The 15,838-nt window shown below is 38.4% G+C and overlaps 3 protein-coding genes across 11 annotated transcripts in view; all 3 read right to left on the bottom strand.

Annotated features, from left to right (window-relative positions):
- LOC108044762 (serine-rich adhesin for platelets) overlaps positions 1–7,642 on the bottom strand; it is a 47,834-nt gene extending 40,192 nt beyond the window's left edge. For all 9 annotated transcript variants that reach the window (XM_044459466.1, XM_044459470.1, XM_044459468.1 and 6 more), the window contains exon 1: positions 7,571–7,642. The gene's annotated coding sequence lies outside the window, so the exon portion shown is untranslated. The remainder of the gene's footprint in view (positions 1–7,570) is intronic.
- A 257-nt stretch (positions 7,643–7,899) lies between these two features.
- On the bottom strand, positions 7,900–9,392 carry LOC108044760 (ribonuclease P protein subunit p30). The gene is made up of 5 exons (XM_017123894.2): positions 9,217–9,392; positions 8,969–9,156; positions 8,573–8,641; positions 8,245–8,519; positions 7,900–8,187 (listed from the first exon to the last, which is right to left on the bottom strand). The coding sequence occupies exons 1-5, from the start codon at positions 9,305–9,307 to the stop codon at positions 7,914–7,916; spliced, it is 897 nt and encodes a 298-aa protein (XP_016979383.1). The 5' UTR covers positions 9,308–9,392; the 3' UTR covers positions 7,900–7,913.
- A 538-nt stretch (positions 9,393–9,930) lies between these two features.
- The window catches only part of LOC108044768 (tRNA-dihydrouridine(16/17) synthase [NAD(P)(+)]-like), a 30,235-nt gene continuing 24,327 nt past the window's right edge, over positions 9,931–15,838 (bottom strand). Inside the window, exons 3-6 of the mRNA XM_044460433.1 lie at positions 11,328–11,770; positions 10,812–11,256; positions 10,579–10,744; positions 9,931–10,486 (exon numbers count right to left, since the gene is read on the bottom strand). Coding sequence (XP_044316368.1) covers positions 10,016–10,486; positions 10,579–10,744; positions 10,812–11,256; positions 11,328–11,754 — 1,509 coding nt within the window. The 5' untranslated portion in view covers positions 11,755–11,770 and the 3' untranslated portion in view covers positions 9,931–10,015. The remainder of the gene's footprint in view (positions 10,487–10,578; positions 10,745–10,811; positions 11,257–11,327; positions 11,771–15,838) is intronic.

The raw sequence follows: 15,838 nt of genomic DNA, 5'->3' as shown, positions 1-15,838 counted from the left end.
GGTCCAAAAAGAGGCAAAGAGCGGCTAAAACATAAAGGAGGAGACAGAAGCATAAGCAGAGCAGAGACAGATGGGCGCAGCAGCAAAATGCGCACACAGACACACACGCCAGGCACGGACGTATGTACATAAAAATGGTAATAAAATAGGTAAAGTAACAGCGGCAGCTGTAGCAAAAGAAGAAGCACAAGAGCAGAAAGCCACACACAGTTTTCGGAAAAGCTAAAGAGCTTAACTGAGAGCCTTCAGCCAAAACTCACACACTCTACAGACACACAATAAATAACAAACCACAAAAGTTCCATGTGAAAAAATTACAAACACGTCGCAGCCTTTTAAAAGTGTAACGATACATTTGTAGCATTTCTTATTTCCTGTAATACAAATTAAAACATAGCTTCTTAGCAAAAAAAAAATTGTGCTTTCCAGCTTATTTTGGGACTAGCAGATGTAATCATTAGGTATTTATTGTATTGAGTACATGTTTAGATTTGTTTTATTTTGCTTAAAATAACGAAGTCATAGTTAAATGAGCTTTAGTTTCCATTTAAAAGACAATATATAGCCAATAAAAAGCACTAAGAATTTCATTCCAAATATGTAAATAACAATATTTATGACAGTGTCAAAAATGTGTAAACTCGTATTTTTTTGCTTACAAGTTTTCCCTTGCGTTGTTATGTTTTTATTTTTGTACATACTCATTAAAAAGTTCCTACACTCACTCGCATATCTCTGCGTACACCCCAAAAAAATTTTAAAATCTAACTTTAAACCCTAGCTGTTCGGCCATTTATGCATATATTCAACCCATTCTTTTTTTTAAACATAATTATAATTTATTGTCTTCATTGACGTATTTTTTTTTAAATTATTCAACAGTGTTTTATATTTTATTTTTAATTTTAAACTTAACACTACCAAAAAATGTACCCGCAAAAGTCTGCGTACACCTGTTTAAAACACAAATAATATTATTTTTAGTAACTGGTAGGATATCCTTTTCTCTGCAAAACTTCCGTAAGGCGTCTCGGGATGGAATCCACTTTTTTTTTGTCTCATTTGCAGTAATTTTCCCCTACTCCTCGAAAATCACATTCTTGAGCATTTTTTTAGATGTTATCGTGTGTCTTCGGATTTTCTTCTCAAGAAGATCCCAAAAATGCTCATTTGGGCTTAGATCAGGACTTTGGGGAGGTGTTCGCAGCTGATTTATGACGTTATACAGCAGCCAAAGCTTGGTATTCTGCGCCGTATGCTTCGGGTCGTTGTCTTGTTGGAACCAACATTCACTTTCGAGCCCTAATTTTTCAGCACTTTCTTTTAAATTGTTTTTTAATATGTCAATATAGATTTTCTGATCCATTATTAACTCGATAAATGCCAATTTTCCAACGCCACTTGCTGCCATACACCCCCACACCATTATTCCGCTTCCTCCTTGCTTTACTGTGCCAACCAAATTTTCTTAATTTGAGGCTTCTCCGCTTTTCCTCCATACCAAAACCTTTCCCATGATTCCAAATATGCAGAATTTAGTTTCGTCGGGAAATATAATCTTATTCCAGAAGTCTTGGTGTTTGGAAATATACTCATTAGTAAAGGTTAGGCGCTTTTGTCTATTGACTTCCGATATGAGAGGTTTTTTTGCGGGCGACTCTGCTATGGTAGTCAGCCTTTTTTATGGTCCGGCGTACAGTATCTTCGGAAACTCTTTTGGAAAATCTATCCTCGACCTTCAGCTTTGCCTGGTGAGCTGTCGTCCTTGGGTTGAGCTGAATAGATTTGATAATATTCCTCTGCTCGCGGTTTATAAGCAAAGGCGGACGGCCAGAACGAGCCTTTGGCAAGATATTTCCAGCCGAGTTGTAGTTATTTATCACTCTTTGGATGGATGAGTGGGTTCTACCAACTAAAGCACCAATTTCTCTATAAGATTTTCCATCCAAAAAACCTTTTAATATAATTTTCCGCTCCTCAACAGAAATTTCCTTGCCTTTTTGTTCCATGTTGCAATATGCTCGTTATTATAATGAAAGAGTTTCATTTTAACTGCGTAATGTCTATTTTTAGACATTCTAAAGTAGATCGGCGACAACAAAATTAACGGAAATCGCACAATCCTGCATTCCTCGAAGTTGAAAACTGCTGTACGCAGACTTTTGCGCGTACACTTTTTCGTAGTGTTAGGTTTAAAATTAAAAATAAAATATAACCCCCTGTTGAATATTTCTAATATTTCTACGTCAATGAAGACAATAAACCATAGTTTTGTTTAAAAAAAGAATGAATAAAATACATGCATAAATGGCCGAACAGTTAATGTTCAAAGTTAGATTTTGAAATTTTTTTGGGGTGTACGCAGAGATATGCGAGTGAGTGTATATAATAGTTCTGCATTAAAAAAATATTGAAAAAACTAAACGAAATGCCTTATTTTTGCATGCAAAGTCAAAAAATATGGTCTTTTTCAGTGTGTAAAGAGTTTCTTGACAAACTGTATGTAATTAAATGTAATTATGTCACAAGCCAAAAACAAAACTTACAAATTAATTTTTATCCCATAGTTTTTGATTGGTATTTAAAAAATAAATATCTTAAATAGTTAATGACCTTTGCAAAATTCCGACTGGTTCAATAACTCTTCCGATTTCGTTTAGGTCTAACTGGTAAATTCGGTGGACGTAAATTGATGCACAATGACTTTGCTAATAGTTTGACCAAAGTGTTTTGTCGGAACTCGGCGAAGCCGGAAGTGCAAAGGCTAGTCATAGATCTGGGCTCAAACTGACGCCATATTACCCGCTAGAAATACCAAAATTACACGTAAACAATGCTGCAAGGAACACACACAGATGCAGACCCAAGTCCTGACCCGATTATCGAGTTAAACTTTTGTATAAAATTTGCACCTGGACCTAAACCGGATCGAATGGATACAGAGGTGCCCATTGTCAAAGCAGCGACAGTAAAACAGAGAGTCAGTGACACAAAGAGGGAGAGAGAGCGCTCTCTCAAGAGCGATGTGCCGGCTGGAAACAAGAGAGCAGCGAAAACTCACGACAAAGCGGAAAGAGAGGGGCAAAAAAACAGCCCAACAAGTGAAACGAACGTATAAAAGCAAAAAAGTTAAACCGACACTCACACAGCAAAAAAAAATTCAAAAGCAAAACGTAGCGAGCGCTAAAGAGCAGGCCAAAAGCAAAATTACAAAAGCAAAGCGAGTATATCACGTGCTGCGCCAGAGGAAGAAGAGGGGTAGGCGGCGCAGAAAGGGGGATTGTGCCGGCCTTTGGCGGCAGAGCTGCCAGCGTCGCTGTCGACGCTTGCTTGCGAAAAGCAAGAAAGACGGACGGAAGGCAAAGGAAAAGCGACGGAGAGACAAAGCGACTGTTTCGTATAGAAAGAGAGTGGGAAGCAGAAGCACCGTTAGTCAGTCAAAACAAAAAGTGCGAATAAACCGAGGAGGCAGAGAACAAACATATTTTTTAATTTAAACGGCTACAATAGTAACTAACAAGGCCATAAAACGAAGAATTTATAGTTTGCCAAAAAATTTCAGCAAATGGCCATCTATAAATATATAAAAATCTATATATTGTATTTAAAAACAAGGGTGAAATGGTAACTAAACAAACAAAATCTAGAAAGTAATTTAATATCTAAGAATTTTGAGAGGGGAACGAACTATACAATAATAAATATGTAAGTGAAAGATATGGTGATTTAAACATACGATTGCCGGAAACAATGTAAGCCTCTGATAAGTTTAAATTATATTTCCCTGAGTTTTGCTACTAGTATCAATAAAATAATGGTCGAAAATAAATAGGATGGAACTTTGATAAGCAAGCTTTTGAATTTCGAAGTTAAACGAATCTGAGGCCAATTTGAGTTTTGCAGTAGTTATTGGGTGGTCGGTCATTAGAGGCCAAATATGGCGAGACAAGAGGAAATCCGCGAAACAAAGCAAAAGCAAAGTGAAGAAAAGACGGCGAATGGCGGCGACAACATTACGGCGACAAGTACAAAACACGTATTATGCATGTGTGTTGGAGATTCGCATGATTCGTGCAAATTCGCCGCATAGTTGTTGCTGCTATTTTATTCGCATTCGCATATCGTGGTGCCTTTTGTTTGTACATGTATCTTTATCTGCATTTGTGTGTGTTTGTTGGGTTTGGGTGTGTTTGTGAGTTGGGGTCGTCGTCGTTCAAATGTTTGCCTTTCTGTTGTGTTGTTTGGTCGGTTTTGATTCGGTTTTTGGGATGGATGATATTATATGGTCGCTGTTCTCTGTCGTTGCCTCAGTCGACGCCTCTGCCCGATTTTCCATCCATCGTTTTATTTTCTCCCCCGTCATCACCTCTTCTTGCGTCCGTCGTTTTTTCGATTGGTTACAGTTGTACATTAGGATTAATTAATAAATTTGACATTTTACATAAACAAATTAGATCTTCTTAACACATATCTCACCTTGTGCTAAAGTTAATAATTTTCTAACCAATAAATTTTCTTTAAAATTACATAATAAATTTCTTATGACTTTAAAAACCTCAAAGTTATTTATTTATTTACAAATACCAATTTTACTTCTTATCCAAATCAAGTTAACGAAGCTCTACGGTAGTTTGCCTCCGTTTTCTGCCCCCCGTTGTTGTTGTTGTTCTTTTCATTGCCCGACTCGTAAGTTATTTTTTCTTTCGTATTTCTTTAATTTTTTTCGCCGTAGCTCCAAAGAAAGCAAGAACAACTGTAAGCAATGAGTGGAACTGCCCACTCGCCGCCTTAACTTTACTTTAGCTTTATTCGCATTTTAACGAGTGAGGGAGGGAAGGAGATGGCGAGTGCGGCGAAGAGGGAAAAAACAGGCGTGTGACGTTTTTTTAGCTGCTTCTTCTTCGCCAAAAAGAGTTGATTGAAATTATTTTGCTGGCGTTTGTGTGTTTCTGTTTCGCTCAATTCGTTTGACTGTGTGTCTGCCTGTGTGCGAGTGGTTGTGTATGTCTGTGAGTGTGTGTGTACGTAAGTCTCGACTGTCTCACTGAGTGAACGTGTGTATCTGGTTTCGGTTAAAGATACATAATTATTTCTAAAAAGCATTTTCTGCCTGGCCTTTGTTGTAAATCGCTCGCAATTTCATGACTCTGTTAAGCTCACAGTATTTATAATTATAATAAAGTTGCAAATAGTATTACTCACCTTTTTTATTTAATTTGGTGCTGCTAATCCATTCGAAATAATCTTGTTTATTTTCACCAGTTCTCACAATTTACAGTTCATTTGTGTAGTTAAAGTTAGTTTTTGTTTTTTTTTGGTCACGAAAACATTTGGGACGCAAGTTATCGATAGTCAAGCGCAGCAGAATGATATATGGCGACGAAAGACACGGGCAACTATAACAACAACAATGCTAATTCAAGTGTAGATACACATGCGAAATAATAATTGTGGCACAATTGCCGCAGTAAGAAGAAGCAATGTCGAAAACTACAAAAGCGCAACGATTGCAATTGTGAGGCTGTTGCTTCTTCTTCTCCACGCGTTTCGCTCTCCTCACACATACTGACACTAACGCAAGGTAATTACAATTAAACGTATTTTTTCTACAGCCGAAAAGAAACAAAGAAATCAATAGATATTGCTGGAAGTCAGCGGAAAATCTCTGCGTCTTGGTAATTGCACATGTAGAAAAAGAAAAAGGCCGCAGATGGAATGAAAAAAAAAATGTTACAGCCGCCGAGTGGAAGAAGAAGTGCACAACAGACGACGCGACGCGACGCGTCGAGAGCGACAAGCGCATGAATTTTACGCTCTCTCATCAATTGCGCGTCGTAGCGCTATTTGTGTGAGAAAAGGAGAGGGAGTGGGAGAAGGAGAAGCGGAGTGGCCCGGCTAGAAAAACGTGTGTCCACTAGCGACTGTGTGCGTGTGAAGAGAGCGAGTGGAGGGAGCCAGACAGATGAGTTGACACAGCGGCCGAGGCAGAGCAAAAAGCAATCAAGGAGGAGCACGAGGAAGAGCCGCAAATGGGAATACCGTTGCACTGTATCTATGTGAGTGCTACTTCGGGCCATCAATATCGATATATCGATGGGGCCAGCCAACTACAGTGTAGCCTGGCCAATTAAGCCTGTAATATTATTAAAATTTCAAAAAATCGACCAATGAATTAAAAAATTGTATTTAAATAATTTTTACAGATATGAATCTGTGCAAATTTACGTATGTTTAAATAACATGGTTTTTATTGTAAACGAAATTAGCACAAAACGTTACTACATTTATTTACCTTAGTTTTTTTTTATCAATTAAAAAAACAAATTTTGTGTAAGAAAAAAATAAATTCACTTTTGGTTTAACTTTACTAACAAAACTAAAGAACGACTTTTCTATTTTCCGAATTATTTGTCTGGTGTTAAAGAAAAGTTTCGCAAGCTTAAAAAAAGACTACTTTTGGTAGCCCAGTCAAAGTGTTTAGATTTCAAAGAACATTAAAGAAAAACGTTAAACGTTTATTTCGCAAATTGTTCACAATAAATCCAAATTTAATGATTTTCATTTAAACTGAACATGGCAAATAAATTAAGTTCATGCTTTGCAATTCGATTTCTCCAATCGCAACAATAATACAATGTGAATAGAGAGCAGCGAGAGAACGTCGACTGCGACGTCGGCAGAGCAACTGTAGTTGTATGGCCATTATATTATGGCAGATTGACGAACAAGGGGGTGTGAATAAGAGAGGGGGAGAGAATGGATGTGGAGGAGATAGCGCAGATCGTCTCCTGCACAGGTGCAAAATGTGCGGCGCTGCATCTTCCGAATAATGTTGGCAACACTGCAACACCAATACATACACAAAACCTATACGACGCGCGATACACGAAAGAAAAAAAATCGAAGCTAAGTGAAACATACAATTTTTTTTGGGAGTGAAAAGCGGGTGCAAAGAAAATGGCGAGCAGAAGCAGCACAAAATAAATCAAAAATAGCAGGCAGGCAGGAATCAACGCAATGATTACAATTAAATTATCTTCATAATCAAGACCAAAACCCAAATTAGCATCGCGAACACACACACACACACGTATTTGAGGTCCATTTTTAATTGTATTAGACGGTTGTCGCTCACACTTTTTCATTTGATTTTCGATGTTCTTCGCCAATTTCGCCATTAATTAATCGCACATACACACACATTAGCCACACGCACACAGGCACAGAGAGAAATGCACTTGGCACTGCGATGGAAAAAACAATTGAAATTTGAAATCGGCTGCTGCTTTTCAGCTTTTCTTCGTCGTCTCGCGAAATACATATTTCTTTTGCTTTGCCGTTTTTCGTCTCGTCGCTCGTCTTCCCTACTAATTTCGCTCTCTTTTTCTCTCGCCCTCCGCTCTCTTCTTCTTTAAACAATTTTTTCAAGTGTCTCGGCACGGGGCTTTTCAAATGCATTTTTCGCTTAAAATACGCTCAACTACGTTCAGATTTAGTGTTTTTCCAGTTGCTGGCAACCTGGAACGCGTTTTTCCGCAATTTTTCTCCAATGATTTTCACTTTTAGTTACCGTTTAACGCAAAATTCTAGCAGCAATTTTTAAGACAACGCGACACACACATCAAAGACCTCCATTTTGTTTTGTTGTTGTACGCTAGTGCGGAGCGAAAAATCGATGTTTATTCGATAATATCGCATGTAAGGCTGCCAGACTGTGCATATTGTCCTGAATTACTTACTAAAAATACCACGGAAATCCAATTAGTCTGGCTTCAAACCACGTTAAAGAATGTACACGAACCGGACCCAAGCCCATCACGTAATCAGTAACTCAGCATCCGTAAGCTTTATATGCGACTTTCTTCTTATACATTTGAATTAAATAAACACGTTTATACATTTAATATTTGGTGCTACGCCATTTTCAGTCGTTTATTGGGTGGGTTTTTTTCATTTATAAGTTCCGATTCACTATAGTCTTTTACGTGCGTTTTCAGACCCTCCATTTCCTCGTCTTCATCGCTGTGGTCGTCCTCTGAACTGTCTGAGAATACAACAGGTCCATTTCCTTTTACAAACATGATGGTTTTCCCCAGGCGTCGAGACTCCGCCTTCAAAAAAAGTTGCCGGCAATGCCGATCCACAGCGTTCTTGCCTTGGTCCTCCGATAATCCGAAAATGAAGGCCCTAAATGACCATAAAATAAAAGTGAACTAACCCATATTAATATAGAGAATAGCCTACAGATTGGCCACATCGTAGGATCCTCTCAGCTGGAATTCGTGCGTCGCTCCGCTGCTGAATATTATGTTCTTCGACTTCCCTTTGGTGCAATAGTTCTGGGCGATTTTAATCATGTCCTTCCTGTTATTCGAATCGACTATAGCTGGGGCGTATTTAATCTCGAAGAACATGCCCCGACGCACGGCCACCTGGTAGGCTTTCCGATTGACTAAAAGACGTGATCCAGCCACAGGATCAAAGCTTATTAGGTCTCCATTGAAGGTGGTGCAGCAGTGCTTAAAATAACTATCTTAAAAGTGGATCGTAAGAGGTGTTTATAGCAACCTACCGTTAGGGCGGCATCTGTTTTGGGCTGACCAGCAATTAGATTAAACTTTCGGAGGTTTAGGGAAACACTCTGCAAAATAAACATTTAATTATGGTGCAAATGCAAATATGATCAACTGTATACTTATATCTGGATTGCAAAGGAATTAAAATTAAAAACGAGTTACATATTATCTGGTGCAGTAGTTATAAGAACATTTATAGCAAGTATTTCTTCATAAAGTCTATTGATTATTACATTTTTGGAAAATCAAAATTAAGGATGTTTAGACCTACAATAACAATGCTCTACAACGAAGCGATTAAATAGCTCAATTTGGGGCGGCGATACTTGACAATTAACTTGTTCCTAAACTAACGGGACTAGTAACAATATAAACTAACCAATATCACTAACCATCGCATGCGCCACATTGACGTCCACGTAGAGAACGGTAATTCTCTGCAGGATCCTCAGTTTGTCCTGGAACTCCTTGCGCAAATGCTCGATCTTCTGGGGCTCGGGAAACATATCAGATCCCCGTTTGCCGTTCTCCTTTTTACTGTGATCGAAACTCTGATCGATTGCGATGGTTTTGTAGCCCACTGCAAAGAGTTTCTTAGTAATCGGGGGAAAATCATTTGAATTATTACATTTTTTCTTACATTCCACGAGCTCGTTAAGCAGAGCCCGCATCTTCGAGTCGTCCGTGTTGTAGGGAATGCTTAAATCGTAGAATGGCTTTGTTTGCTCCATTATTGGGTTTGTTTTTATTTATATTGGAGCCCCAAAAGCGTGCAACTAATGTGTAGAGTGACCGAAGCTCGTTAAAGAAAATTAGGTTTACAAGTGTGGCCAGTTCAATTAGGGCGGGCAAACAATATATTTTTTATTTATATTATTAAGTATTTTTTTAATAGATTTAATGTTATTTAACTGGGTAAGTTAAGCTAAAACTAATTCATTAAAAAATGGGTTTAATAATTGTAAGTTAAAAGAATATTTGATTTCTACCTTTATGTTAAAATTGTTCTTTGTAATATACCAAAATGTAATATTTTGAGTTTTAATAAAAAATAAGAAATTATTTAAACGTTTGTTTGGTGATTACAAGGAAACGCCAATAATTAATTTAATTGGAATTAGTACGACCCAAACTTTAGGAATTGTAAAAATAATATATATAACTGGGTATTTTAAACTAAACAAACCGCTTTCCTTTTCTCCTTTGAAGGATATTTCTTAATGTGCTTCTGTAAAAACTTGTTTTTTAGCTTTAAAGTTATCATGTGAAATGTTCTGATTAAATTTAAAATAATTTGATGAGCATGTTTCTTTAAACCGCTTCCGTATTCAAATTTAAATGACAGCGCCAATGCTAAAATCAATATCTCTTTTTATTAGCGGTCATAGGAACTAAAACAAGAGTGATCATTTTTACTACATCTCTACGAGAAGTCAATGTCAAAGCGGATCCCCTGCATCGATTGCAGTTGTCACTGGATCGTTGACTGGATTTGTAGACACGTGCGTAGTGTGCTCCTCGAATTGCTTGGCTTTAGCCCGTCGGGATTTGATCAAGATTCCGTGGCCGGGACAATCCCGATCGGTGCTGTAGCACTTGTCCTTGCAGCAGACGCGGCACAGCCGGAACTCGCACTTCGACCCCTGGGGGTTGGAGCACTCCGTGCAGTATTCCAGGCGCCTCTCGTGGCGATGCTGGATCTGGGCCTCTGTTTGGTTGGGTCTTCGCTGGCGCCTGCGCAGCTTCTTCATCCGCTTGCGGGATATCTCGTTGCCGTCCTTGTCGAAGTACTGCCGCTTGGCTCTATTGGGATCCTCGGCCTCCCGCACTTTTTCGGCGATCTTCTGGCGGTGGGATTCGGGTGAGGCGCGTATATAGGGTTGGCACAGCCAGGGGGCAAGCGGTAGTTTCTGCAGAGAGCATTAAAGACAGTTAATAAAAAGTTAATAATGGAAAAAATTGGAAAAATAATTGTTGAGAAAGGATTTAAAAAAAATCTTACATCTTCCTCTGATCCAGCCGCCATTTCTTCCGGCTTATAGGGTATTTCTCCCGTATGGAAGACTTCATACTTGGCTTGGACCTTTTGCACGACAGTTTGAAATTGTTCTAGCTGATTGGCAGTGGCCAGGCTTTGTCGTAGCTCCGAGTTCTGTCGGATATTCATACTAAAAGGGAGAGGGGAAACAATTTAAAATACTAGTGGTCTATTAATCAGGATCACTTGAACCTTACATATGGTGGAAGAGCTTGAACAGATGTCCTCGTATGTAGGAGCTGGGACAGGGATGCAGGTACACGAGCTCTAAGTACTCATTGGCCATTTGCCAGACAGGTGGAGACACTCCCTGGAATATGGCCGGATTGTGGAGATTACCCTCGGCGCTCATGACGCCATCGACTCCCGTTTCCGCCATACACCGGTGTACATCCTCCAGGCCCAGGATGTTTCCGTTCGCAAACATGGGAATCTTGATGTGCTGCCGCACCTCCTTTATGTAGCTCCAGTCAGCAACGCCGGTAAGCGGTCCCTTCTGTTCTCTGGTCCTCCCGTGCACTGTGAGGAGCTGACAACCGGCAGCCTCCAGCATCTTTGCATATCTGATGGTCTTATCGAGGTCCTCAAATATGCGAATCTTGCAGGTCACCGGTATGGATAACTTTGCGTGCAAGGTGCTCACTGAAATGGGGAATAAGTTGGTATTATAAAACCATTTAATTAATAAGCAATAAGGAATTTTTTCCACTCACCAATCTTCGTCAAGAGTTCCCACTCGTCCTGCAGAAAGGACCCGTAGTGACCCCGCTTGGCAATGGCCTGAGGACAACCCAAATTAATGTCCACCGCGTCGCAGTAATCCTGTGCCAAAAGTGCTGCCTCCAGAATTTGCTGGGCGTCGTTGCCGCAGAACTGGATGATCAGGGGCCTGTCTTCGGGACACGTCTGCAAAGCATCTTTGCGATACTTGGGATCAGTGGCGAAGAGGTTTGCATGGTACATGGGCGAGTAGCAGAGTTCGGCGCCATATCGCCGGCACAGCATCCGCCAAGCTAGTTCACTTTGGTCTACCATTGGTGCCACTACATATCTCGAAGATCCCAAGGTGCAGCGGTAGAAGTCATAGGCATTAAGTTTGGAAGTAGGGCTTCCTGCCAAACAACCCTCATCGTTCACCATGGCAAATTTACTTTACCTGAAAGGAAAATCAGAGGAAATAGATTATTTAAGAGGTATTTTAAGATCAGATAATAATTTGGTTTTTTTCAGGGATTTTCTGGAAAATTCTTTAGAATGTTTTTTAATCAATATACAAGTACAAGTTACGAATTTTCAACAAAAATATTTAAGGATTTTTAGCGAAACAAGAATTCGAGGTTTATATGTTTAAACACAGAATGAATAAATACAACTTCTTGCTCTTTTCTTTTCTATTATTAATGATGATTCTATGCAAACAAAATTGTGTGTCAGAAAACCAAGAAAGCCCATATGTAGCAGCACTATTATAAAAATCGATTTGAAAATGTCCAGTGGGAGCGGTTCCTGGCCAAAACATTACTCATCATGAAAACAGGTTGACAAATGTCCGCAATGCAGTCAAATATTGTGGCTCATTTTTTAGCGGCTTGAAAGCGGATAGAATTTCCCAAAGCACCCACGCATTTTCACAGCCTGCTAATTAGCGATACATTTGCAGCGAAAGGGAGCGGCCGAGCGACTGCGAAAATAGCCACGCACAGGTGGTTTTACATTGAGCTGTTGACAGAGCCCCACACAAAAAGCGAAAATTCAAAGGAATGTTCAAAACTTATTAAATTCCTATTTTTATGTGGAATTTTCATGAATATATAATTATTTGTTACAAAAAAAGGTAAATAGTTCATTATTTAATACTTTCCTCCGGTCTCTAATACATGAACTCCAGTTCACTTTACGAATAACGTGAATAAATATTACTTTTAGTCAAGGACCATATTAATAAACTTTAAGACGAGTTTTGCTTAATCATGGGTATTTAAAATATATTTGAAGTTTCACTTTTATTGCAACTGCGTTTGCAATGGCATTTATACCAATTAATTCGTATCTACTTGGGGATTTCTTTAATATCTTCTTTACCTACCCATTTTTCGCTTTTCCTGCTGCAATTTGCTTTCTTTTTCGGGGCTTGGCCAAGTCAAAGAAGCGTGAAAATTGCGTCAATGCACAGCAACAATTACGAGAAAAGCCAAACAGCAACAATTGCCACATAACAATGGCGCACTAATTGAGTTATTTAAGTTGGGCATGCAACTCAAAACTTTAAACTAAACTTTAAACCATTTTGTCGTCCAGAAGCTTATCGAAATTTTCAACTTGCACTTTCGGATTGGAATGCACAAGAAGACAAACGAAAGATAAATGGCTTAAAGTAAGTACACTGCATTATGTGGTCATCATGTTTTGAATTTTATCATAACCATTTCATTTTAAAACTATAAGATTAATCACTGCTCTCTTAATAAAAATGTACTTTTTCGTTGAAAAACACGACTCAAATCAAATTTTTTTGTGATCAATACTAATAATTTAACCAATATATGAGCTCTGAAAACATCAGTTCGCAAGATCTTATTCCGAATTATTCCAGATTTGTGTGCTTGTAAAGACAATAACTTTTCAAGCCGCAAAAATGTCTTGTGGTGACGAAACGCACCTGCATCTTTACACACCCGAAAACAAGGTTACCTTAGGCAGCCAGCAGAATAACTGGTATAACTCGGCACAATTGGAAATTTACTTTGCAAACGCTCGCACACAAACAGAAGCAGGAAAAAGTTTTTACATTGGAAGTTTACTGACCGAAAATGACATGCAATTTCATCAATGGCAAAGGCAGATTTCCCTCCCCCTTCTAGGGATTTTTCTACTTGTTTTTCAGGACTTTCAGACCCTCTGTTGCTTAACTTTTTACGCTGACAATGCAAAGAGCCATTTGAAGCCAATGGCTGTGAGTAATTAAAGTTTAAATTGCCAGAAAACTTTTCCGCCCCTCAAAATGTAAATTGCATAAGAACGAACTGAAATGAACCGAAATAAAGTGCAGGCCCCGAAAAAAGGGGCGTGACCACTGTTGCGCCGCCAGTTGTTGGCTTTGTCATAATTATGCCCAAGTTACAAGAAATTTGCCAAATGAGACGTCCATGCCTCCATGGATAACAAAGTCCTGGAGAGAAAGGGGAGCCGAGGTTCTGGGCATTTTGCAATTAATAACTTTCATGAAAGCGGGGAGAGACATACAAAACCAACAGCAACATGAACAAGTCCGTTAATGTCGGCAGATTGTGCATAAAGTAATTTACGCTTATAAGTTGCCACTAAAATTGCATTCCTCTTTTTATTATTTGCAAAAAAGTTTGGCACAATAAATTAGCGCAATAAATTAGTTTACTTATAGTTTGGCATAAATTCTCCGTTTTATTTAAAAGTAACTCGGCTTTGTAATACAATTTTAAACTAGAATAAGTTTTGCCTGATCAGGTACTTTTTGAATGCCCAATTTTATACCCTTGCAGAAGGTATTATAATTTTGGTCAAAAGTGTGCAACGCAGTGAAGGGGACATCTCCGACCCTATAAAGTATATATATATTTGAGATCAGGATCGCGTCCTGAGTTGATATAAGCATGTCCGTCTGTCTGTTTCTACGCGAACTAGTCTCTCAGTTTTAAAGATATCGAATCGAAACTTTGCACTCACCCTTCGTTCGAACGGCCGGGATCGGCCGACTATACAACAACTTAACGATTGGAAATGCCATAACTTTTGACTCAAAATTGGTATGCGAGAGTCTTTACAAAACTTTATCCGATTCCAAAGTGACATACTTCTAAAGACTTGTGATTCGATTTTCTAAAAGTCTGCATTCAAAATTTTTAATTTAACGTTGATCCAAATTTTGACCCATTTTCATGTTAGTTATTTCTAATTTTCCGATGTCTTGTGATAGAGTGACTCAAAATTTGACTTCTAGAGTCCATAACTTTACCAAATTTAAGTCGATTCCAAAGTGGCATGTCTCTTAAGACTCGTAATTTGATTCTCAAAAAATCTGCATTCAAAATTTTTATTTTAACGTTGGTCCAATTTTTGACCCATTTTCATGTCATTTATTTCCAAGTTTCCGATGTGTTGTTAAAAGGTGGCACAAAACTGTATTTCCGTAGTCTATAACTTTACCAAATTTTGTCCGATTTCAAAGTAGCATATCTCCTAAGACTCGTAATTTGATTCTCAAAAAATCTGCATTCAAAATTTTCATTTTGACGTTGGTCCAATTTTTGACCCATTTTCATGTCATTTATTTCCAAGTTTCCGATGTGTTGTTAAAAGGTGGCCCAAAACTAGACTTCCGTAGTCCATAACTTTACCGAATTTTATCCGATTTGGAAGTGGCATGTCTCTTAAGACTCGTAATTTGATTCTCAAAAAATCTGCATTCAAAATTTTCATTTTAACGTTGGTCCAATTTTTGACCCATTTTCATGTCATTTATTTCCAAGTTTCCGATGTGTTGTTAAAAGGTGGCCCAAAACTGTACTTCCGTAGTCCATAACTTTACCAAATTTTGTCCGATTTGGAAGTGGCATGTCTCTTAAGACTCGTAATTTGATTCTCAAAAAATCTGCATTCAAAATTTTCATTTTAACGTTGGTCCAATTTTTGACCCATTTTCATGTCATTTATTTCCAAGTTTCCGATGTGTTGTTAAAAGGTGGCCCAAAACTGGACTTCCGTAGTCCATAACTTTACCAAATTTTATCCGATTTGGAAGTGGCATGTCTCTTAAGACTCGTAATTTGATTCTCAAAAAAACTGCATTCAAAATTTTCATTTTAACGTTGGTCCAATTTTTGACCCATTTTCATGTAATTTATTTCCAAGTTTCCGATGTGTTGTTAAAAGGTGGCCAAAAACTGGACTTCCGTAGTCCATAACTTTACCAAATTTTATCCGATATGGAAGTGGCATGTCTCTTAAGACTCGTAATTTGATTCTCAAAAAAACTGCATTCAAAATTTTCATTTTAACGTTGGTCCAATTTTTGACCCATTTTCATGTCATTTATTTCCCAGTTTCCGATGTGTTGTTAAAAGGTGGCCCAAAACTGGACTTCCGTAATCCATAACTTTACTGAATTTTATCCGATTTGGAAGTGGCATGTCTCTTAAGACTCGTAATTTGATTCTCAAAAAATCTGCATTCAAAATTTTCATTTTAA

Source organism: Drosophila rhopaloa, unplaced genomic scaffold (genome assembly GCF_018152115.1).
Source record: "Drosophila rhopaloa isolate 14029-0021.01 unplaced genomic scaffold, ASM1815211v1 contig_2, whole genome shotgun sequence".
Classification (NCBI taxonomy): Eukaryota; Metazoa; Arthropoda; class Insecta; order Diptera; family Drosophilidae; genus Drosophila; species Drosophila rhopaloa.
Note: the sequence above shows the minus strand (reverse complement) of the source record. Positions and strands in the feature narration are given on the sequence as shown.

What these genes read in the sequence shown, in the direction of transcription:
- LOC108044760 (XM_017123894.2), bottom strand. Translation starts at nt 9,307, where the DNA reads ATGGAGCAAACAAAGCCATTCTACGATTTAAGCATTCCCTACAACACG. An exon ending in AAACAGATGCCGCCCTAACG is followed by an intron (nt 8,520 to 8,572) that starts GTAGGTTGCTAT and finishes AGTTATTTTAAG; the next exon opens with CACTGCTGCACCACCTTCAA. An exon ending in TCCTACGATGTGGCCAATCT is followed by an intron (nt 8,188 to 8,244) that starts GTAGGCTATTCT and finishes ATGGTCATTTAG; the next exon opens with GGCCTTCATTTTCGGATTAT.